At 46.2% G+C, this 23,758-nt stretch overlaps 3 protein-coding genes across 5 annotated transcripts in view; 1 reads left to right on the top strand and 2 right to left on the bottom strand.

Annotated features, from left to right (window-relative positions):
• Positions 1 to 23,758, top strand: part of NF1 (neurofibromin 1) — a 73,946-nt gene that overhangs the window by 23,919 nt on the left and 26,269 nt on the right. For 2 of the 3 annotated variants that reach the window (XM_054517029.1, XM_036395153.2), the window contains exons 23-36: positions 24 to 146; positions 425 to 508; positions 598 to 714; positions 1,939 to 2,120; positions 2,194 to 2,405; positions 2,982 to 3,143; positions 3,836 to 3,939; positions 4,523 to 4,658; positions 7,596 to 7,658; positions 9,475 to 9,633; positions 10,451 to 10,548; positions 10,666 to 10,812; positions 11,274 to 11,420; positions 11,756 to 11,866. In XM_054517029.1, coding sequence (XP_054373004.1) covers positions 24 to 146; positions 425 to 508; positions 598 to 714; positions 1,939 to 2,120; positions 2,194 to 2,405; positions 2,982 to 3,143; positions 3,836 to 3,939; positions 4,523 to 4,658; positions 7,596 to 7,658; positions 9,475 to 9,633; positions 10,451 to 10,548; positions 10,666 to 10,812; positions 11,274 to 11,420; positions 11,756 to 11,866 — 1,845 coding nt within the window. The remainder of the gene's footprint in view (positions 1 to 23; positions 147 to 424; positions 509 to 597; positions 715 to 1,938; positions 2,121 to 2,193; positions 2,406 to 2,981; positions 3,144 to 3,835; positions 3,940 to 4,522; positions 4,659 to 7,595; positions 7,659 to 9,474; positions 9,634 to 10,450; positions 10,549 to 10,665; positions 10,813 to 11,273; positions 11,421 to 11,755; positions 11,867 to 23,758) is intronic. The other variant, XM_036395154.2, reaches the window with a different exon arrangement.
• On the bottom strand, positions 14,946 to 18,796 carry OMG (oligodendrocyte myelin glycoprotein). Its single transcript, XM_036395155.2, has 2 exons — positions 18,563 to 18,796; positions 14,946 to 17,834 (listed from the first exon to the last, which is right to left on the bottom strand). Exon 2 carries the CDS (start codon positions 17,826 to 17,828, stop codon positions 16,566 to 16,568), a length of 1,263 nt encoding a protein of 420 aa, XP_036251048.1. The 5' UTR covers positions 17,829 to 17,834; positions 18,563 to 18,796; the 3' UTR covers positions 14,946 to 16,565.
• EVI2B (ecotropic viral integration site 2B) lies at positions 20,133 to 22,448 on the bottom strand. Its single transcript, XM_036395156.1, has 2 exons — positions 22,369 to 22,448; positions 20,133 to 21,396 (listed from the first exon to the last, which is right to left on the bottom strand). Exon 2 carries the CDS (start codon positions 21,363 to 21,365, stop codon positions 20,550 to 20,552), a length of 816 nt encoding a protein of 271 aa, XP_036251049.1. The 5' UTR covers positions 21,366 to 21,396; positions 22,369 to 22,448; the 3' UTR covers positions 20,133 to 20,549.

Here is a 23,758-nt window from a genome sequence, read left to right as displayed (position 1 = left end):
TCCTTTTTGCCTTTTTTCTTCAGGTATGTGCGTGTGCTTGGAAATCTGGTACATGCCATTCAAATAAAAACAAAGCTCTGTCAGTTGGTAGAAGTAATGATGGAGAGGAGAGATGACCTTTCATTTTGTCAAGAAATGAAATTCAGGTAAGGGTGGCATTACCTAACTGATAGGGTAGAGTACTGTGGGCAAGTGTAGTTTTCTCTGGTTAGGTGGTTAAAAAAGAAATCAAAGCCCTGTCACAGCAGTGTTCCTGGTGCAGGGAGAGTTCCCTTGTCTGTCTTCAGAATGATTATGAGCCTGGTGCTGCATCTAAGTATTACTTAGTTTGTGATGGTACTGAACACGTGTAACAATTTAATGTGTGATACAGACTGGTGGAAAAACCCCAACAAAGCTTAAACAATCTATTTATGTGTAACAGGAACAAAATGGTGGAATATTTGACAGACTGGGTAATGGGAACATCTAATCAAGCAACAGATGAGGATGTGAAATGCTTGACAAGGTAAGGGGCACTCTTCACTGTAACAGCATTTGATTGCAGGTAGAGCTATAAGTAAAAGTGACTTGTATTTGTTACATTTTATTTTTCAGAGATTTGGACCAGGCAAGTATGGAAGCAGTGGTCTCTCTTCTTGCTGGGCTTCCACTCCAGCCTGAAGAAGGAGATGGTGTTGAGTTGATGGAAGCAAAATCTCAATTATTTCTCAAGTAAATAGTGACTTTTAACTGTTTCTCTATACAATCACTCTGAAGAGAAGCCCTATATGACCTTTATTACAAACTGTGCTTTTCTTCCAGCAGAAATAATTTTATTATCCCAAGAGGAATTACCTCTTTGGCCTATTTCAAAATCTCTGCTTTGTAGGTTTATGAAAACATTTTCAGTTAAAAAATAACTAGAAAATTTGGCTTTGTTTCTGCTTAATGCAGATGTGCGTTTCAGTCATGGCTAGGATCAGCTTGGTTTGATACTGTATTTTATTTATTTTTATCCACAAAACTTAAACTCTCTTTGAAGACATTTATTGATAGAGGCACACCAGTGCTGGGGAGAATGGGGGCACACCGGGTTTGGGACAAAGGGAGGTTGTTGGGGCACAGTTAAGGTTTGGGCTGTGCCATGAGGAGGCTCCTTGGGGCAGGGTGAGGTTTGAGGAGGTTTGTTGTGTGATTGCTGCTGTGGGTGAGGTTTTGGGCGGGTTTGTTATGTGTTGGCTCCCATGGGTGAGGATTTGGGGGTCGTTGTGCCTTGGCTGCCATGGGTGAGGATTTGGGGGGTTGTTGTGCATTGGCTGCCATGGGTGAGGATTTGGGGGTTTGTTAGCTCCCATGGGTGAAGATTTGGGGGGTTTGTTGGCAGCCATGTGTGAGGATTTGGGGGGTCGTTGTGCGTTGGCTCTCATGGGTGAGGATTTGGGAGGTTGGTTGTGCCTTGGCTCCCATGGGTGAGGATTTGGGGGGTTGTTGTGCATTGGCTGCCATGGGTGAGGATTTGGGGGTCATTGTGCCTTGGCTGCCATGGGTGAGGATTTGGGGGGTTTGTTAGCTCCCATGTGTGAGGATTTGGGGGTCGTTGTGCGTTGGCTCCCATGGGTGAGGATTTGGGAGTCGTTGTGCGTTGGCTGCCATGGGTGAGCTTTGGGAGGTTGGTTGTGCCTTGGCTGCCATGGGTGAGGATTTGGGGGGTTTGTTAGCTCCCATGAGTGAGGATTTGGGGGTCATTGTGCCTTGGCTGCCATGGGTGAGCTTTGGGAGGTTGGTTGTGCGTTGGCTCCTATGGGTGAGGATTTTGAGGGGTCGTTGTGCCTTGGCTGCCATGGGTGAGGATTTTGAGGGGTCGTTGTGCCTTGGCTGCCATGGGTGAGCTTTGGGAGGTTGGTTGTGCCTTGGCTCCCGGCACAGGGCGCACGTGACCCTGAGGCCTGTCCCCAGGTACTTCACGCTGTTCATGAACCTGCTGAACGACTGCAGCGAGGCGGAGGAGGAGGGCGCGGCGGCGGGCGGGCGCAAGCGCGGCATGTCGCGCAGGCTGGCGTCGCTGCGGCACTGCACCGTGCTGGCCATGTCCAACCTGCTCAACGCCAACGTGGACAGCGGCCTCATGCACTCCATAGGTAACGCCCCACCTGCCTGCTGCCCACCCCCTGCTCCTGCATCCCCCTCACTGCTGCTGGCTCTCTCCCCCAGGCTTGGGCTACCATAAAGACCTCCAGACCAGAGCCACCTTTATGGAAGTCCTCACCAAGATCCTGCAGCAGGGGACGGAGTTTGATACCTTGGCAGAAACAGTGCTAGCAGATCGCTTTGAGAGATTGGTGGAGCTGGTTACAATGATGGGTGATCAGGGGGAGCTTCCTATTGCTATGGCTTTAGCCAATGTGGTGCCTTGTTCTCAGTGGGTAAGTTAGTTTTATTTCCTACATTTTGTTAAAATAATAAGGCGTGAAATAAAAAGTGCCACAACAGTCTGGTACAGAGAGAATAGAGCTGCCACTGACTCTAGCTAGCCTTTCTTTGTGTGTTCTTAAAAATGTACTGAATCTGAGTTCAGATCTTGGATTTTAGTTAATGTCTAGGAACGATTTATATACAGTTATATTAATAAATGCATCTGGGCTGGCTATTTATTACAGGTGGTGTGTGCTGTGATGCAGACACACAGAATTGTATTTGCTCTTCTAGGTTTTAGCAAGATGAGTTGGGCTTTGTTACACAGCAGAGTAACTGCTTGTCTGTCTGGATAACCATTATGAACTTGTAGGGCTGGATATCCTGAGGCCGATTTTTAGACAAGCAGTAGCATAGGAAACATTTGCAGAGAGATTGTTTTTGTGTAATTTGATATTTACCTGCCAGAGCCCATAGCAGACCTAAAGCTTTATTGCAAACTGCTCGGTGGTTTTGTCATGGTGCTGGGGTTTCATACTTGCCTTGGCTCCCTGCGAGTCAGATTAACTCTTCCTCCTCCCTTTAAGGATGAGCTGGCTCGTGTCCTGGTCACACTCTTTGATTCCCGGCACCTGCTCTACCAGCTCCTCTGGAATATGTTCTCAAAGGAGGTCGAGTTGGCAGACTCCATGCAGACACTCTTCCGAGGAAACAGCTTAGCCAGTAAAATAATGACTTTCTGTTTTAAGGTACATAATCTCTTTTTTTTTTTTCCTCTGGTACAGATGTTTTCAATAGCAGGAAAAGTTTAGTAATATGAAAATACAAAGCTGCTTGTCTGTGGGGTTAAGCACTTGAGTAATGGGATTAGATACAGGCCATACAGATTTGGATCTCAGTTTGAGTTAGTCTCAGCTAACTTAAGTTAGTTTAAGGAGTTAGGTTTAGGGAGATTTCTTTTTGTGTTTTAACATTTCATGAAGTGAATCTCGTAGAACACTTATGCTCAGGCCCTTAAAAAGTAGGTATCCCTCTGGCACTAAACTTTTGCCTTTCTGACTGGTTCAATTGTATGAGTGATTCTGGGCCAGTGCCAGCTGGAGGACTCTTCCTGCTAAATTCCGAGGTCTTGTTTGTGCTCCCATTTCAGTTTAAAAAGTTGTGTACAAACAGAGGTGAAGTGTGGAGTCAGTGCTCTAAGAAAGAATGTCTGCTGGTCAATGTAGTTGTTATTTTTCTCTAATTGGAAATTAATTAAAATACCTGTAGAAATTGGTCTTGGTTGTGTTCCAGAGGTGAGACTATAATACACAAACCCGAGTTTTACAGGAATTTGGCTTATGCCAAAACAGCCCAAGTGTTTTCAGGCTGTTGAAAGCTTCCAGAACTTTGCAGCATTCCTGTGTCAATCTGGGCTCTGTCCCTGTTCCCCTGCACACAGGTCTATGGTGCTACATATTTGCAGAAGCTGTTGGAGCCCTTGCTGCGGACTGTGATCACATCCCCGGAGTGGCAGCATGTCAGCTTTGAGGTGGATCCAACAAGGTTTGAGATTCAGGGCGAGCAGCAAATGTATTTATTTGTAAACATGATTCCCACTCATTGTCTGTAATAGGATTCCTTTTTCCTTGTTGCAGATATTTCTCTCATGCTTCATACTGTTGTACCTCTCACTTTTCCAGACATGTTCATTGTCTCTGCAGCCCTCTTGCTCTGTTGCTTTAAATTATTTCTAACTCTTAGAAAAATCAAAAGTATTCATCTCTTTAGTAGCTTATCCAAAGATAGGCCTTCTAATGAATGCTTTAACCATCAACTGTGTCTACCTCAAAATTCCTTTCAGATAAACCATCATGAACTGATAATGCAATTTTCAGTTGGAATTGTGCACGCATGTGTTTGTATGAAATGGTCTGAGAGAATGTCACCTTCAGCTGTTTGTTCATTACTGAGTTTTACAGGGCCTTTTATTTGTACCTTATGTGGTTTAAAATAATGATGGAAACTTTTGTGTAAAAGATCCCAAGTATTTCCATAAGAAAAAGGGGAAATGAGGCTCTTACCAGGGATGTAAGTGCAGCTTGTGTTGTGTTTGATGGCTGGTCATACATGTGTGGGTCTGTTTCAGGCTGGAGCCCACAGAAAGCCTTGAAGAAAACCAGAGGAGTCTCTTGCAAATGACAGACAAGTTTTTTCAGGCAATCATTAATTCCTCCTCGGAGTTCCCACCCCAGCTGCGCAGTGTGTGCCATTGTTTATACCAGGTATGCCTGCAGTGCTTGCCTGCCCCTAAGCTTGGGGTTGGTTTGTGAAATTCCAGCACTTTGGAGCTTGGTGCTAGACACAGGGGCATCTCTAAAGGCTCTTTGGATGTTGGATAAGTAACACCAGTCTGATCACTGGGGCTAAGGGGTGTTTTAAGGCTTGTGTTTGCAGCCGGGAGGTGACTGAAGGTGCCCAGGTTCCCTGACCTCCATCCCCAGCTCCTCTGCTCTGTCCTGTGGCTGCTGAGCCCAGTGTCCTGCTGGATCTCCTTGTGTGTTTCTGATGGATTCAGCTGCTGCTAAAAATCTGAGTAAGAGTTCCCTTGAGGCTCACTGGGAATACAGTTTCCAGTGCAGTTGGAGCATGTCACAGAAATGCTGTGCCTGGTGGAATATTGGAGCTGTGGTCTCAGGGAGGTGCTCTGGAAGAGCTACTTCTGCTCTTTCAGCCAAAGTCTGTATTCAGGTCTAAGGCAAAGCCAAGCAAATGGATTTTCTGACCTGTGTGAACTAATGATGAGTAGCTGAAATCCTGTCATTTGCACAGGAGATGCTGGGGTGATGCTGGGGTCATCAGGGCAGCTGCTGCAGTCCCCAGAGCTTGGGAGTGAGAACAGGGAATGTGTGTTGGGACTGTTGTGGTCTGGGGTTGTTCCTGTGAGCCCTTGCACTGAAGCATGTGTGCAGATGCTGAGCCTTGTTCCTCACTGAGAGCTCTGTAACAGCCTCTGAAGGCTTTGGGTTTCTCTTCCTGACAGTGGCTGTGTTTGGCTTGGTGGCAAAGTGACTTTGGGGTTTTTTGATTTGTTTGGGTTTTGTAATCAGGAAATGAAGTGGGCAGATCGGTCTCCTTCATGGCCACAGTGTCCCAGACATCAACTAGAAGAGTATTTGAGTGTTACTGAAAATATCACACACAGCCTTGGTTGTTTCCTCTGTTATTGGATGTTGCATTCTCCCACACCTCACCCCAGAACTGGGTTTATATGCTGTTGCCAGGATGTGTCAGATTATTGCCATTTCAGTGCTCCACTGGTAGCAATTATTTCTGTGCAAACCATTGGTAATTCCTTCATGAAATGGAATTTTAAAAATGTGCTCACCAGCAGCCATTCCCACAGATTCTTCTATGGAAGCCTTTCCAAGGTTGTTGGCTTTATTCTTGCCTTTACTGACTGTGGTAATAAGGGTAATTTGTTCCCAAAAGAGATTATTTACTGGCAGATATACAAGTGGTATTAACTGATATTTAGCTTCAATATTTACTACTTTAACTGTTTCTAGTAGCAACTAGATTTCTGTACAAGTGTTTGACTAACACTATTTGTGATGAAGATTTTGTACTTAAAATTTCAGGGAGTTTTGAGGTCTAGCCTTTATCTGAAAGAAAGTACAACCAGGATCTGATTTGGGGGCATTAATCCATTTTTATTGTAAGAACCAAATAGGTGATTTTTATAAGATAACTTCCCTTTTAAAAAGGTGAACATGTTCCATCCCAAGCACTAGTGTGAGAGTAAATTATACTGAATTTTGTGGTGGTTTTTTCATGCTTGGAGTGTTAAAGTAACTGTGCAAAGAATGCTCACCGGATGTGTTCTGTAAATGATCAGTAGCTAGTTTTAATCACTGTAGCAAGCTCACAGAAACGGTGTCTTTGGTTGGATATTGGTGTCTTTGCTGGCTGGTGTTTCTGTTTGGGAGCAGAGCCCAGTGAGTGCTTTCCTCTGGGTCAGATTCACCTGGCTCCTCACAGGTAATGTATGTTCAGGAGTGTGGTGTGGAACAGGCATGCTCACAGTAACGCCCGCAGAGCATCTGTGCTGCCTCTTCCATCCAATGCCCACAAACACCTTGGGTTTTCTTGTGAAAGCAGGGTGGAAACTCTCCTCTTGCTGCAGTATCCCAGTGAATAGAGAGTGTGTGCAACTGCTGCAGGAGCCACTCATGGAGATGACCCGGGGAGGGCTGGCAGAGGTGCCAGTGGTTAAGTGTCCATGGGTCCTGCCCGCTTTCAGTTCAGCGTGCGTAGCAGAGGGTTCTCCTGGCTGCGCTGGGTGGGCTGTTTGCTCTTCATCCTGTTCCATCCTGGGCTGTGGCAGCTCTCAGTGCCAGTGTGACCCTCTGGAGGTGGCTGAGTGCTGCAGGCTGCCTGGGACCCGGCCCTGGCTGCTGCTGGAGGCTCCCAGGCATGCCCAGCCCTGTCCCAGCTCCCAGGAGCGTTGCTGCCTCTGCCTGGGGAGCAGCACGAGGGCTGGGGCTTTGCTCAGGGCTGCTGCAGTAAAACAGAACTGGGGCCTTCGTGGTGGGTCCCTCTGCATCTCAGTGAAATGCAGAAATAAGCACAATCAAGTCGGATCTCTTGACTTGGAAATCTCTAATAAATTAACTGTAGGCTGTAGCTTCTTTCTTCCTTTGTCCAGAGAGTGTTTATGGCAGTTACCTCTCACAGTGTAATAACCCTGATGGTTCACAGGTCTAACCAAATTGAAGGACACACAGAGAAACATTGGGAAGATTTAAAACTCTAAATTTAATTTAAAAAGCAATATGTGTTTCAAAGGTATAACACTACTATTTGTACTGTTGAAATTATTTGGGGATGGTAAAATACATTTGAAAGCTGAATACACCATTTAAGGCCCAAGATTGTGTATCATGAGCACATTGATGTGGTTTGACTTTTAATCTAGCCAGAAATAGTAGAAATGATTGAAATTCAACATTTGCTTGTTTTGTATTTAGTGCTTTGTAAATAAGATGTAATAAAACTGTGGAATAAAAACTCCATCATCAGTCTTTAGTTTATATATTTCATTTTCTGTTGGTTATGTTTGTTACATTTTACTGTGTAATTTATGTACAAGTCAACATTGGTTTTTTGTTGCTGTATGTAGTTGGTGCTGTGACTTGTTTGTGCTCATCTCTGTTCTGTAGGCAACTTGCCACTCTCTACTGAATAAAGCTACCGTAAAAGAAAAAAAGGAAAACAAAAAATCAGTAAGTTTGGAGACCTTTTTATTAGCCATTTCTTTCAAAGCACAACAGAAATCTTTTGCTGTTTGTTCAAAATATCTTCACTTCAGTCTATTTGACCTCACTGTAAAATCATTCTACTAATTCTGGCACAAAATAGCTTTCATTTCAATTAACACTGGAATTAAGTTAGATTTTAAATATTCTCTGTGTGCCTATTTGAGTAAATGAGACATTTTTAACATTACTGCTTAGTATTTAATATTCTGACTCTTCTAGTCTTGCCACCATCTTCAAATTAAAAAATTGTGGAAGAAAAATGTTTCCTTTGGTTTTGAGAAAAATCTGGGTCTGTTGAGCTGCTTTAACACTCTGGCAGATAACCTGAGCTTGCATCCTGGGCAAAGAACAATTAATATTTGTGGGGTACTCGAAAGAGGCTCGTGGGACTTGTTTCTGACACATTTTCTTCTGTTTCCTTTGTGATTAAGTGAGAAAACCCCAGTTTTAGCACTTGTATTCTTTCCTGAGAAAAGCAAATTTTCCATTTTAAGTAACTTGCTGTGTTAGGGTTTAGATCTGTGAGTTGCTTCAGAGCATTGTTTTTAAAAGTTCAGACTTACTCTTTTCTTTGGCAGTGACCTCAAAATATAAAGTATGAATCAACCAGAATGGAAATCTAGACTTTTATTAAATACTGTTATTTTTCCTGTAACTGAGCAGAATAGTAATCATGTTTAAAATGCAAAAGTTGTGGGCAAGCCAGTATTTTACAAGAAAATATCAGTAATTGCATCACAAGGTAACTGACTGGAGTTGCTAATGAACCAAAGTGATTCTTGGTGTATTTTGTACTAATGGCTTTGTCTGGTTTCAGCAGCATGATTTGAGATTGCATTAGTTATGTTTTGAAGTATTTTACTAAACTGGGATTTGTTTGGAGTTTTTTAATTTTAAACTATACAGGATAATATCAAGTTTGCTGATTTTATTCTGTGGAAAGGAAGAATCTGGCTCCTTTTGATTAACCATTGTTACTTGTTACAGTATACACATAAGGATATTGATGTTTTATGGAACCACATGTTGAATATCTAAGAACTTCATTTTTGTCAGGAAGCTTTGTCTTTAACTTTTCAAAGTTAAATCAAAGATATCCAAAGAACAACTCTCCTTTTATTAATGCACAGTTGATTTCCTAAAAGAAAAGAGATTTCTTGGGAATTATTTTTTTCCTGCATGGCAAAGGACAATATTTTAAATCTGCTCAGTGGTTTTATACAGTGTATGTGTAGGCAGAGGAGTGCACTGGCCACTCAGCTCTGGCTCTTTCTGTCCTGCTGTGGAAAGATGATGGTTCTGAAGGATATTTCTGCAAATAGCTCCTCCTCACAAATTGAAAGTTACTCCTGAAGCTGTAGAACACAGTGTTATTGCTGGAGAGGCTCGTGGCTCAGCTGTGCAGTTACAAACACACAGACCAAAGACCCAGTGGGTGGAAGGTGTCCCCTGCCCGGGGGAGGGCGCTGCACACCTGAGGCACCTGTGGGGTCCCTCCAGGGGCAGGGCCCTGCGTGGGGTCAGCTCTGAGACATGGCCAGGAGCTCTGGGACCCGTGTCCCTGCCCCGAGAGCAGTGCAGCAGCTGAGGGAGAGCCAGCTGCTGTCTGAGGGCCCCACTCCTTTCCCTCTTGTTCTCTGGGATGCAAGAGAGTCCTGCTCCAGCGTGCTGCGCATGGTCGGTGTGGAAGGAATGCTTGGCTTGGCTTGCCATGCGGGGCTTTGGGCAGCCCTGCCCCGTGCTAAGCGCAGGCCTGTTGTGTGTGCTTGTCCGTGCACAGGTGGTGAGCCAGCGCTTCCCCCAGAACAGCATCGGGGCCGTGGGCAGCGCCATGTTCCTGCGCTTCATCAACCCCGCCATCGTGTCCCCGTACGAGGCGGGCATCCTGGACAAGAAACCCCCGCCCCGCATCGAGCGCGGCCTCAAGCTCATGTCCAAGGTGAACCCACAGCCTGCCTGCCTGCCCTGGGTTCTGTGTACCTGCTTCAGTGCTGCTCTTTGACCGGTGTGAGAAAATGGGGGAACGTGGAGGTTTTTGTAGCAGCCATCCCGTTTATTGACAGTGCAGTGTCTGTGCTGTGTTTATGCATCGTGGCAGTGCTCGAGCTCTCAGCAGAGTAAGGATGGGGATGAACACTTGGCCAAAAGGATGGATAGGAGAGTGGGATTCCAGCCCTTCACTTGAACTTCTCATTTGGGTGACAAAGAGACCGATGTTCTGTGAGCACAGTGAGGGTAGCAGTGCCAGCATTTATCAAGTTCATCCCACTGCTAAAGAAGGGATTTTTCCTGCCTTTAATCTTTTTTGGTCATATTTCTTGTGAAAAAACTTTTTAAAAGAAAAGGTTTAATGACGGTACACGATTTCTGTGGCCTGTCGATATTATCCATTGTAAGTGTTGGGAAATCATATTTTTCTTTAGATAGGGGTGTGCTACTGCTTTTACTTACCTGTCTTAAGTTCCAGGAGAAATACTTAATAACTTACTGGTGGTTTGAAAGATGATTTATTTTCCTAGTTTAAAGTTCATAAAGAAGTGAATTAGTTTTTAGTATTTAAAAGTATGAGAAAGAAAAGACTTTGAAAGTGAATGTATTTTAAATTACTCACTGGCTTTTTGTTGTGAAACCTGAGACAACAAGTGAAAATAAACTGTTTCTGCCAGTTTAACTTCACTGGCAGAAATGTTTGTGTCCATTACTGTAACAGTAATACAGGAAACCTCTGTGTGTCCCTGCCACGTTTCTCCCTTTAGATCCTTCAGAGCATTGCCAACCACGTGCTGTTTACGAAAGAGGAGCACATGCGGCCTTTCAATGACTTCGTGAAGAGCAATTTTGACGCGGCGCGAAGGTACGGCCTGGGGACAGCACTCGGGTTGTGCTGTGTGCAGGAGAGCTGGGGTGCCCCTGCAGGACAGCCCTTCGCTGTCCCTGCCACCCTGAGCGTGCTCCTGGCTGGGCATTGCAGGTTTTTCCTGGACATCGCGTCCGACTGCCCGGCCAGCGACACTGTCAACCACAGCCTGTCGTTCATCAGCGACGGCAACGTGCTGGCCCTGCACCGCCTGCTCTGGAACAACCAGGAGAAAATCGGCCAGTACCTGTCCAGCAACAGGTGAGCCTGCAGCCCTGCATGGGGCTGTGTGCTGAGGGGACGGCCAGCACAGTCCTGGAATGCCTTGTGTCGGAAGGAACCATAAAGCTCAGCCCAGCCCCTGCCACAGGGCAGGGACACCTTCCGCTATCCCAGGGTGATCCAAGCCCTGTCCAGCCTGCCCTGGGGCACTTCCAGGGATCCAGGGGCAGCCACAGCTTCTCTGGGAACCTGTGCCAGGGCCTGCCCACCCTCACAGGGAAGGATTTCTTCCGAATATCCAATCTAAATCTCCCCTCCTTCAGCTGAAAGCTGTTAATATTTGGAAATGCTTCTGTTTTTACTGAGAGGATTATCAGTCATCATTGAAGATCTCTCATAATTACTCTAAAAAAGCAAATCCAGCTTGTTCCAGTTGAGGAAGGGTGGTGGGAGTTGCTGAGAAAGGAGGAGTTTCCTGACAGAGAACATGTTGTTTGTAGGGACCACAAGGCTGTTGGACGACGACCTTTTGACAAGATGGCAACGCTTCTTGCCTACCTGGGGCCTCCTGAGCACAAACCTGTGGCAGATACACATTGGTCCAGCTTAAATCTCACTAGTTCCAAGTTTGAAGAGTTTATGACAAGGTAATGAGGTTATTGTGGGGACACACAATGTGGGTTTCTAGACTTTATCATGTGAGGGTATGTCAGTAGTTCTTAAGACTCTCTGCTATCAAGACTCTGTTTTAAAGGAGAGTTTAAAAAGCTGAGTCTACACAAACCTTTTAGGTTTCTGAGTAAATTTTAATTAAAAAACTAAACTGAGTATGAGGAATGGTGATAACATATGTGATTTAAGGAAGGCTCAAGATTGTGTAAACTTAATACTTTTGTTCAGAGAGAAGTAAAGAGGGTTTGGGATTTTTAAAATTTGTTCGAAAGGCAGTTGTGAAAGTTGATGTCAATGTATTGCTTTTTAGGCATCAGGTACATGAGAAGGAGGAGTTCAAAGCACTGAAAACATTAAATATTTTCTACCAAGCTGGGACATCCAAAGTTGGCAATCCTGTTTTCTACTACATCGCTCGGCGGTAAGAAACCTTTCACCTTCCCAGTCTGAAATGAATCTGTCAGTCAAAGGTGTCAAGTGCATGTAAGAGACACCAGCTTGGTAACAAACAAGAGTCTGAAAATAGCTTATTTGTTAATATTTGCTGACAGTATTTTTGAGTTGTTTCCTAAACCAAGATTGTCATTTCAAAGTAATTACACTCATGACGGGAGTCGTTCCTGGAGGTGTTAAGGAAAGGGAGATCCCTGTGTCACCCCCAGGTGTGGTCAGAGGCAGCTCTGAGGATTGGATGAGCTGCTGAAGCTGCTCTCTGTGCTGAGGTGCTGCTGGTGCGGCTGTGCTCCAGCCCTGGGGAGGCTGGTTTGGCCTGGGGGGCCGTGGGGTTGCTGGCACCGCCCCTGGGCTGTTCATGGTCTGCTCATTGCTGGTGCATTTTGTGCCTCTGGGAGCAGAGCCCTGCCTGGGGGTGCTGGCGTTGCTCTGTGGTTTGTGCACTGGCTCTGGGGGGCACTTTCAGTGTTGTCATGAGAGGATCTCATCAGTGGTGATTCTCTGGATGGAGTGATAGAACACAAGATGAGGAGCATCATCATTTACCTTCTGTCCTGATTTTCTGTCTTCAAAATCCACACAACAGTCCATGAAACCTGCAGGTGTGCTGACAGAAGGGGCTGGCTTGAGGGCAGCCTGGATGCTTTTTCCCTCCCTATAATTTTTTTTTTTTTAAGCAAGATCCCTAATGTTTAATCCCCTTACGTGCACAGAGTTAGAATCAAAGGCAGTCTTTTGAATTCTCTTAAAAATCTCTGTTTGCTTGCCACATTTTTCTTCTCCATTTTGTTCCATTAGACACAGTCTTATTTCATGTCAAGTAAAACAAAATGCCTGCATTGTTATCCTGCCTTGTTCAGACAAGAAATTAGGCATACAAATGCAGAGAGTGGTGATAACCCATCTTAAAAAGTGACTGTGCCTGGCAGTGATCCGAGGCATCCTTATGTATTCTGTGCAGACATGACATGCAGTGTTTCCTCGTTTGCAGAGCAAGAAATGGTTATTTCATCTGCAGAGAATGAATTTCTGGGAGTAAATCAAGGCAAAACTTTGCACCACGTGTTTGCTAGGCCTAGCTCACCTCCCTGTTCTTTAAAAGCAGAAAAGTTAATTTATCCAAAGATGCCTCACTGGGCAAAACTGTCATGGTGCAGTCAGCCAAGCATTCCTGCCTTCAGAGAGGGTGGGTAGGAGCAGATTTCTGAACATTTTACCCAGGTGTGGGATATTAATGAAAATATTGTTGTGCTGCAACATAGGCCCTGCTGCTAGGTGAGTTATTACCTTTGTCTTCAGCAGCTGCACAGTTCAGGAATCCTGGCAGGGCTGCCTTGCAAACCAGCAGGAAGGGCTTTGCTCTGGGATGATGCTCTGGCATCATCTCTTCTCACTGGGATATGGCGAAGTGGAGCTTATTTGTGGTGTTTGTCTTCTGGTTCTGAGACAGGTGTTGTGCTTTCAAGGTGTGAAATGTGGAAAAATTGTTTAGGTTGGAGCTGCCAGGCTGTTTGAGGGCTTGTAGCAGGCTGGGGTTTTTTGGGGTTGTTTTTTCTCCCTTTTTTTCTTTTTTTTTTTATATAGTTGAAGATCTTGTTGCTAAGGCATTGTTGAGTCATTTTACTGATATATCTGGATCAGTTTATGTCCTCCTTGTGCTGTGAAATTTAATTCCTTCTGTCATCTATCTTCACATTTTGTTTCCTGGGCAACAACCCAGCTTCTGGAGCCAGTGCTCTTCTGTTTTTAATCCCTATCCAGTTACAAAAATGATCCATAAATCAATGAATATTGATCCTGAACTACTGCCATTAGGTTTTAAGGCTGATCCCAAACTAATTAATAGGAATAAAACCTCTGAGTTATTGCTGCAGACCGCAGCAATCCCCACAGCAATTTTACCCTTTGCAGAGCGAGTACCCAGCTATTAGAGGTGTGCCAGAGCTTTTCTGGGTGTTTTGAACATTGCCCTGAAATGCTGGATGATTGTTTTGGATAGCAGTTTCAGCGAGAATAGGTTATTCTGTGTTTCTGGAGTCTGAGTGCATGTTTACAAAGCCAGGCCCGAGCTCAGCCCAGAGTGGCTGCGCAGTTGCTCAGCAACAAGTGCTCGCCTCCCACCTCCTGCCTCCTCCCCGTGCCTTATCGACTCATTCGTATTCCAGAAAAATACCAGCAGGCCTAAATTCCAGTCTGCCTTTCTGAAAGCAGTCTGAGCAGGCAGCCCTGGTTTGGGAGGGAGCAGAGCCCTGGAGTGCCATGGTCCCGCTCACTCCATACCCAGCTGTGGGGCTGGGATCCAGCTCCCCAGTCCTGCTTCTGGGAAAGCCCAGAGCCCCATTGCCCCTTCCAGGCTTTTCTGAGCATGCTGAGCAGTTTGAAGGCTGGATAGCATATCCTTCAGGGTGGAGGCTTGCAGTTTGTCCCAGATAACCTCTGGAAAGCAGTGTTTTCCTGTTGCTGGTCATCAGATTGTCTCATTATGGGTGAAACATTCTCAGAGCCTTTAATGTCAATTCCCTGTAGGTTTTTCAATGCAATAGGATTTGGCATCCTGTACTGATTCTGCAGCAAAGACACATGCAGTATTTCCTGGAATTTCCTCAAATCAAGCAGTTTAGCCACAGCACCTCATTTTGTTATGAGTCCTGCCTTGCAAGCCCAGCTGCTCCCACTGTGTGGGATGAGGCCAGAGAATGATGCAGTTCTGGGAATTGCTGAGTTCTGAGCATGGGAAATAGGTTGGTGCTATGCTACAGTCAGCACTTGACAAACCCAGGGACTGCCCAAGGAGTGTGGCAGCAGGGACTTCTTCAGTGTTTCTAAGTTCTAAAGAGTAGGAAGGGGAAGGATAGTCACAGTGTTGTGTCACCTCATCAGCTTATTGCTAAACAGTGTTAGAGATACATCAGAATCTAAATAACGCAATTTAACATAACCATAATTTCCCTCCATAAGACATACCTGTTTTAAACAGGTTTGTATAATGCAATGCTATTTATTTATTTGTCTTACTCTGCTTATTAGAAAAGAGGCACAGTCACTAGTTCAGTTCAATACAAACATAACTTTATTTTTACTTAAATGCCAATGAAATAACTGTACAAATCCATTGTGTAACATTTACTGTTAGAAATTAAAACACGTTTCCGGTTATAGAAATACTGTTCACAAGTGGAAAGTTGTCATTTCTCTGATACCAGTAGTTGTAAATGATCTACAGCCCCCATTGACACCTTAGGGGAAACAGGTAGAGGACTCCAGCCTTGGTTGTGAGGTTTTCTGGGTTTTGCAGCACCTTCATGCTACAATAACTGGAAATTAAATGGCCTGGAATGAATGGAAAACATTGTATAAGATCTGTAATATTAAGTGGATAATACTTTTTCAATTAACTTGTTCTTCAGTTTTCATTTCATGCTGTTTGCAAAACTTCATCTGTAGTATATCAAGTACCTTTGCCATAATTTAAATAATTTTCCTAGAGTGGACAGAACCATGCGTGCAGCTATTTCTACTGGCTGACGGAGCAGATGTCGAGGAGAAGAGCATCCATGCTCGCCCTTAGAAAGCAGGGATGTGGGCAGGTTCAGTGCCATGGCCTGCGTTCCTTCTCTCTGGAGCCACAAGAGTCAGGAGTGTTTCAATGGCAGCTCACCAGCTAACTGCTTAATTGATTTGTTACATGACTTGTGCTAGAAATCAGCTGATATTTCATTTTACTGATAGTAGTTTGCTACGTTCTGGCTGATTTGTGGTATTCTTTTAAGCAGAACATATTAACATTTCAGGATGTCACTTGACATAAAGTCAAGGAGTTCCAGGTCATTAATTTGGGTAGATAACTCCTTGGTGTTTGACAGTGTCATGGCATTGAACATCTGGCATTTTTCTCTACTTTTATCTCTTTTTTTTCTTCTTTTTTTCTTTTTTTAATATGGAGAGAGCAATAACTTGCCTGCAGTCTCTAAGTCAAGCCAGAGCAGAAGGATACTGGCCCCTACCACTGTCCCATGCTGAAGTTGGACCATGTTGCCATCTCGGTTTACACCCTCTTAGCAGACATCATGGCATTGTCATATTTAATTCCTAAATTCAAAACTGTTGTTCTTCATATTTAAAATGCTCTAATACATATGAAGCAAACGTAGATATACATGCTAGCGATTTTGCTCAGGAATAACTTCTGATTAGTGAAACAGTTCAGTTTAGTTCCTTTATTTTTTTCCCTTTCTTTTGCATGTCATCATAACTTACAAAGAATCTGTGCTGCTATATTACAGGAATTGCTCACTGGCAAGTCAAGCAAGACAATGCAGATATGATACAGGCCTTCTGTTTTTTTCCAGTTGTTCAATGACAAAATCATACGTAAAATCAGTACTTAAAATTCTGATGTGTTTATTCTGTGCAAGTAAAATGAAAAATTTAAATACAAAATAAGCACATTTTTAAAAACAAAATAATAGATTAGTTGTACTCAAGACATATGAAAATAAGTAGCAGCTTAGTATCAAGACATTAGTGTGCGCGTCTTTAAGAACTGTTGCTTTCTTTAGATCAGAGTCAGGACCGTGAATTTCTTTCATTCATTATTTCAGCTGGATGTGTTATCTCCAGCTGTTATCACAGGAATAACCTCAGTAATTTCCACGGGGTGCAAGCCCTTAGTCCATGGCCAGGGCCAGGGCGTGCAGCAGTGCCAGGCAGAGCAGCCCCACCTGCCAGCGGCTGGCGCGGGAGGGCACGCCTGGCGTGGCCTCCTCCTTCCTTAAGGTAGCGGTTGTGCTTTGAGGCATCTTGGAGTAGTTTGTTGGCACTCCACTGGTGATGCTTAAAGTCATGGGAGTGGTGGAGGATCCGGTGGCCGGGGCCAGGCTGGCGTTGCCCTCGGTGGAGTCCTGGACGAGGATTGTGCGAGTGGCCGCGGCCTCCTGGGGGCCGTCGGGGGAGTCTGTGCCGGGGAACAGAGCCGGGGGGCTTTGGGTCCCCAAGGGAGGAACTTCCTTGGCTTTCAATTGTTTGTGTGTTTTGGTCACTTTGGTGGGCTCAGGCGCCGTGGCAGAAGCCTCCCTGTCGGCTGCCTTGGTGCCTTTGCTCATGGGGCTGGAGTCCAGGGCCGTGGGCTGGCCCGGGGCTGGCCCGGGGCTCGCCCAGGGCTGCTCAGCACAGGGGGCCCCCAGCACACGGGCAGCTGTGCCCTGCACCCACTGCAGCACGTAAGGGATGGTTTGGTTATCGCTGCACGACCAGGGGTTGTTGTACAGAGTTATTACCTGCAGCTGGGAGAGCTGGTCAAAGGCTTTGTCAGGAATGTATGAGAACTTGTTGTTGTGCAGGTAGAGGCTTGTGAGGTGTTGCAGTCTCACCAGTGTTCCTGGGAGTATCTGGGACAAGAAGTTATTGGATAGATCCACTGTCTCTATGTTGTAGGGCATATTGGTTGGAACTGTCCAAAGTTTGTTGCTGCTGAGATTGAGAAACTTGAGACTGCTCAGTGTGTTGTTGATCAGGACAGCTCTTTCCACCATATTCCTGGAAATATCGAGCACTCTAAGATTCCACTGGTAAGCTGTATCAAGTTTCTGAAGAACTTTAATGTTGTTGTTTGTGGCATATAATTCCCATAAGGACTTGGGCAGATGAGCAGGAACATTCTTGAGCCAATTATTTGAAATATCAAGGGTCCTCAGATTGGTGAACCTCGTTAGCTGATGATCGAGATCTACAAACTGGTTAAAGGACAGGTTTAAATATGTAAGGTTGTCTTGAAGTCCCTGGGGCAGTACAGTTAAGTTTCTGCCTGAACAGTCCACATTCCTGTCGTTTCCTGAGCACTTACAGCTAGAAGGACAGATACCCAAACCAGTGGGTATGAAAACCAGAAGGACCAGCAGACAGGTAGATGTATTCAATATCTGGTATTCCATTGTTGCCTGGAAATAAATATACCAAAATGACACCCTTTAAATCCATGTAATACATTTTATCTCCGTATAAGGGTTGTCTTGGCAATGGCCACTTGCAGGAGAAATTAAGTAAAAATATCAATAACCCCCTTTGTGGCACGGTCCTTTTTAGAATTGTTCAAGAGAGACTTCACAAAGCATCCCTTCAGCCTGTCATGTTGTCTGGCAGAATGAGACTTGTTTTTTTCATCTCCCTTTCCCCCTCCAGCTCAAATGAGGGCTTTCTTCCGAAAACGCAAGTCTCTTCCAAACGTTATACAATGTCTGCTTCTTGTTTTTAGTGATTTCAAGCCTATATTATGTTTGGAATAATGTGCTCATTTATAGAGGATGAAAAAATGGCTGTCAACTGGATCTTCACAAATCTCTGCAGTAATGTAGCAGTCCCCCCCATCCAGGCATGCTGTTTGCTTAAGTAAATTGGTTAAAATACATCGCAGGAATTTAGCTTGAACCCCAAATTCCAGTGTTCATGCTAACATGCACTGTAGCAATTTTTCCTCCTTACAGTGTTAATTACGATCTCAAAGCTGGAAACACATGTTTAGAACCCGAGTTACCGTTAGTAAGAAATCTCTGACACTGCAGCAAATTTCTGGTGCAAGCATCTGTCATCAGCTCCTAATTCCATTCCCGTTTCCTTCTCTGATTTGGTAGTAGGATTTTGTGAGTAAAATCAAAAGGCACAAACTTACCGTGGTGTCCTGCGGTATCAGCACATCGTTTCTGTGATGGATTGGAGCTTAGAGGTCGCCTTGTTCTGGAGAGCAGCTCCAGAGGCTGCCGGGGGCTGTGCTTGTCTCAGCTGCATCGTACGGCTGCGCCCGGCTCCGCAACCACCTGATCCTGTGGGCACTGCAGAGCCGGCCCCGAGCCCTGCCAGGAGGGACCTGCTGGGGCAGGGAGTGCCCGGCTCCCCCGAGCCCTGCCAGGGAGTGCCCGGCTCCCCCGAGCCCTGGCAGGGAGGGACCTGCTGGGGCAGGGAGTGCCCGGCTCCCCCGAGCCCTGCCAGGGGGGACCTGCTGGGGCAGGGAGTGCCCGGCTCCCCCGAGCCCTGCCAGGGGGGACCTGCTGGGGCAGGGAGTGCCCGGCTCCCCCGAGCCCTGCCAGGAGGGACCTGCTGGGGCAGGGGGTGCCCAGCTCCCCCGAGCCCTGCCAGGGACCTGCTGGGGCAGGGAGTGCCCGGCTCCCCCGAGCCCTGCCAGGGAGTGCCCGGCTCCCCCGAGCCCTGCCAGGGAGTGCCCGGCTCCCCCGAGCCCTGCCAGGGACCTGCTGGGGCAGGGGCTGCCCGGCTGCCCAGCCCTGCTGTGCTGCTGCTGCTGCTCCCTCCCAGCCGGCGCTGCCTGCACATGGGCTCCCCCCGCACGCCCACAGGCTCAGGCTGCCACCCCACTGCATGTTTCTGTTTGAAGTGGCAGGTTAGCTTGGCTTCTTTTTGCCTTCTGTTAAGCTCTCCTCCTGTAATAGAGGTTAATGTGAACTACACTGCCAGAATATATTGTCATAATTTTAAAATACTGTTTTCTGCTGCTTGGATCAGGCTATCACTGTTGTCAGGTATATTATAGCTCAGTTAGTAGGATTTTACAGATTTCCACAGGAAATCTTGATCTGATTTTCTCAAAGCAATATGAGAGTGAGAGTATTTATAATGTTTTGTTTATAGTGCTGTTAATTTTAAGAGGGTGTCATGTGAACGAGCCTTACAAAAGTCTTTATATAATTGTAATGCTATTCTTTAGGCATACCAAATCATACAGCTTATGTAAACAGTAAAGAAAATTGAAAATATATTTTCCTATGGCCATTGTATGCACAGCATCCTGGAATTGCATTTGGATGATGTACTACTCTTTATTAGTGATAGTTTGAAAATTCTGAAGTTTATTGTGTGCAAATCTTTGTTCTGTGCTCCATCCACAAATCTGTTCCCTCCTCATGTGAACTGCAAACTCTGCCATTTTGCAGAGCTCTCATGGGAAGCTAGCTTCAGCATCTAGCAGCTTCTTTATACATATATATATTCAATACTGGTAAAAAAAAAAATCTACTGTGTATACCAGCCTGCTACTGCCCAGCCAAGGCTGGTGTGGGGGAGATGAGCTGTGCTGCTACTCAGGGCCCAGAGAGGAGCATGTAAAGCATTGGGACACCAGGAGCTCCAGGGAATCTAGCATCCATGGACCACTAAATGAGTTTGTATTAGTGACTGAGTGCATGCTGTACCTAAGCAAATATTCAGGTGAGCTTTAAGTGACCAAAATGTCTTTGACTGAGAAAGCTTTATTAAAATGTCCTGGAAGTGGTTGCATTCACTTGCACAGCCCAGTGGAGCAAACCCGGGTGCGAAGCCGAGTCCCTCTGATGCTGGGCTGTCTGTGACATCTCCACGTGTGTGTTACCTGTGTCTGGCTGTGCTGGCACACACAGCTGTGTACTCTGCCTTCTGGAATCTCTAGTTGCAGGTGATGACTGGGCACAATTTGTTTTGTAGTCAGAAATTTGCTTCAGGCAGAAGCAGGTTGTTCTCTCTTGTGAAAGCCGAAGTTGGGAAACACCAGGGAAATGTCAAGGAAATGCTGGGGCCTCACTGTTCTTGCCTGTGTCAACTTCTCCTTTTTTTACTTTATTGAAAATTACTTGGTTTAAGAAAGATATAGAGTATTCTGGGAATTTGGCAGTCTACAAAGGGTGTTCTGGCTGGGGCAGTGTTTCATGGATCTCCTGGTTCAGTAGCTCAGGTGGTGCGGGCTGTGGTTCCTCTGCTTCCAAGTGAAGTGCTGAGTGCTTGCTGGGATCTGAGCTGGGCTCCTCAGCGGGTTCCCTGAGCCAGCTGGGGGGTGGTGGCAGGTCAGAGCACTCGGCTGGAGGCTCTGGGGGAGGACAGGACTCAGCTGCAGTGCTGGCTGGCTCCTGCTCTGGGGCTGGGCTGGCTCCGGAGCAGCCCGCGGCCGCCGGAGGTGGCTGCCCGTTCTCAGTCCTGCTAGTGTGGTGGGGTGGGTTCTCTGAGGCAGTCGGGTCCTCCTGCAAGTTTGTGCCTTGTTTCAGTCTCCAAGGCAGCATGAATAAGACTGAAGAATGCTTGGTGCCGAGGTCAGAGTCCATGCAGAGATCTGAGGTGTCCCCGTCCGTGAAGGGGGAGCGGCCTGCCCAGTGGGACTGGGCCTGAGGAGGCCTCAGGCAGCATTTCCACAGCAGAATCACGATAATTGCCAGCGCCATCCCAATCAAAATGCTGCCAAGGATCAGCGCTGCTACCCAGCTGCCATCTCCAGCCTCCTCCTCCTCCCCTGGGAAGGCCTGGGCTCCTGTGGCAGCCTGGTGCAAGCTGGGCACGGTCGCTCGCAGCTGGTGGAGGAGGAGGTTGCCTGCCCTGGGGCTCGTGGCAGTGGTGCACGGGTGGCTGTCAGTCCTGGCAGCGTGCTGAGGTGCTGCTGCACAGAGGGAGCTCCAGATCTCCCCGCAGAGCACGGCCAGCAGGACCTGCTTGCTGGCCATTTCCCTCCAGCCTCTTTACAAGGGTCCTCTGCTGTTGCAGGGAAGAAGTAGAGCATGGTAAGTTGTAAACTGAATTTCTGCACTTTATTGCCACCAGACATTCTGTGTTAATACCATCAGACTGAAAATAACGGTTTCACATTTCAATCTGCATGATCAGTGGGTTTGGCACTGACTTTACAAATAACAGCAGATTTTCAGCATTATGGATCATATTAATAAAGTGGCTTGTTTGAAGGTAATGGCTTATTATCATCTTTTTTCACCTTATCAGAAAAAGGCATTGGCAGAGCAGTCCTCACAAGGTTTCAAAATAACGTTTAACTATCATGCAACTGGTTATGGACCTGGAACAAACTCTGCAGCATTGACAGACAGGATTGTCAGAAGTGAAGCAGTGGCTTGTTGTGATGTAAGCTGAGACAAAAGTAAAAGGCTTTTTGCAATTCTCTTAAACTTTTATTTCCTGTTCTCATATTTGTTCAGCATAGCAAAATATTTAAAAGTTTTCCAAGTACTTATGCTGTAATGACACAGCATTCTAATGGTAAAGAATTTTATAAATCAATTCCTGCATGCAGATTGTGCAAATGTTGAGTTGTTGGCATGAAACAGACTTTTTTTTTTTTCCTGTACTGATTAGAGTTCAGCTCTCTAAATGTCTTCATATGAAATAAATTATATAAAAATTCATCCCCTACCCAGCTCTTTTCCTTCTAAAGTCACTTTCATGCAATTTGAGCTAATTCATTAGTTACTATAGTGCTAGTCCTGTGAAGCTATTTCTGGGAAATTAATATGCATGAGTCTTTATGGGTTTACAAATACACAAAATTAAATTTTAAATGCAGCAGTGTAAACACACATGAGCAGTAAGTTAATGACTAGAGAACATCCTGATCTAAACTCTGACAGATTTGTAACGGGTTAAAATGATTCTATTCAGTTTTTATCCTGCTCCCCTCTTCTCAAAATAGGCTCAGTACTTGAGTTGGGTCCTTACCTGCACATTTGTCGTCTCTGAAGCAGGCACCGTCTGCCTTTGTTGTTTGGCGGCTCGGGAGGGCTGCGTGTGCTCAGAGTCAGGCAGGGTAAAATGGTTCTTAGCAGGCAGAACTTTGTGCAGAGAGGGAGGAAGTTGCCAACGCCGGCAGGAAGCGTCTGCGCCAGCAGCTCGGGGCTCCCATCTGAGATCAGATCGTGTGTCCCACGGCAGACTTCTGCTCTGCCCCGAGCTGGGCTTCTGCAAAAAGGTGTTTGTGGCTCCTGCCACATCAGGCACCTCTGTGTGCCGATGTGGAAATTCTCAAATACCTGTCTGCCTGTCTTTGTAGAAAATAGTTATGGCTTCTTCTGTGGGAATCAAAAACTCTGCAAGTTTGGGCTGGATTTGTGTGGCTGATATAATTCAGTGGTGGGTTTGCTGTGCTCTCAGGGTTATTAGTGGGAAACCACCCCGGGTTCCTTGGTGAGTCATGGAAAGTTGTGTGGTCATGGGATGCTGGCTGCTTACACATCCTCCCTTGTGTGGCCGCAATGAGAGGCAGAGGGCAAAATCTGATTTCACCCTCAGCCTGTCCCTCCTTGCTTGGTTGTTCTTCCGTATGGACAGCGTTGTGACCAGCTGCCATTGCTGCTGGAGGGCTGTGCTCTGAGCAGCTGCTTCCCCTGTCTGCCCCTGTCCATACCACGGAGTGTAACCCAAGCTGCTCTCTTTGGTCTCTGTGAGCATTTTTGCCTGGAAAGGCTGTGGGGTGGAAAGAAACCCACACCAAATGTGTCCTCATGGCGCTTTGCAATTGTGTGCTGCCAGTAGCTACTGACAGATTCCTCTGCAGCCCTTCCTGTTGTGCCCTCTGACTGCACAGCCTCTCTCTGACACTCTGCCTGCTCCAGCAGCACACACACATCCTGATCCCACACTCACACTAACCCGGTGCTTCTCATCTGATTTCTTTGTCTCCTCCCCATTCTCTTCAACCCCCACATCTGATTCCCAGTTCTAGGCTAAGCATGCAAACTCCTTCCAGCTTTGTTTTCCTCACTGCACAGCCCACCTTTGAGCCTGGCAGTTGAATTTTTTGAGCTCTGTCTCTGTCCTGGCTGCCACAGTGCTGTGGTCCTGCTGCTGCTGTGTCTGCCCTGCCAGCCAAGCCAGGGGGTGCTCCAGTGGAACTGGGGTGGGGGATTCAGTCATCCTGGTCCTCTCAAACTCGTACAATCATCTCATGTGTCACAGCTGTTGGTTACAGCTGCACAGGATGTTTGGAGCTTTGGCACTGTGCAGTCTCAGCACTTGTAACCGCAGTGCAACAGAGCTTCTTCAGCCCAAGGGGCAGCCTGTGGAAAGCTTCTCACGTTGCCTTAAAAGAGCAGAGCCCTGCTGCAGGGAC

This window comes from Molothrus ater, chromosome 21 (genome assembly GCF_012460135.2).
Source record: "Molothrus ater isolate BHLD 08-10-18 breed brown headed cowbird chromosome 21, BPBGC_Mater_1.1, whole genome shotgun sequence".
Lineage (NCBI taxonomy): Eukaryota > Metazoa > Chordata > Aves > Passeriformes > Icteridae > Molothrus > Molothrus ater.
This window is presented reverse-complemented; position numbering and strand designations above follow the sequence as displayed.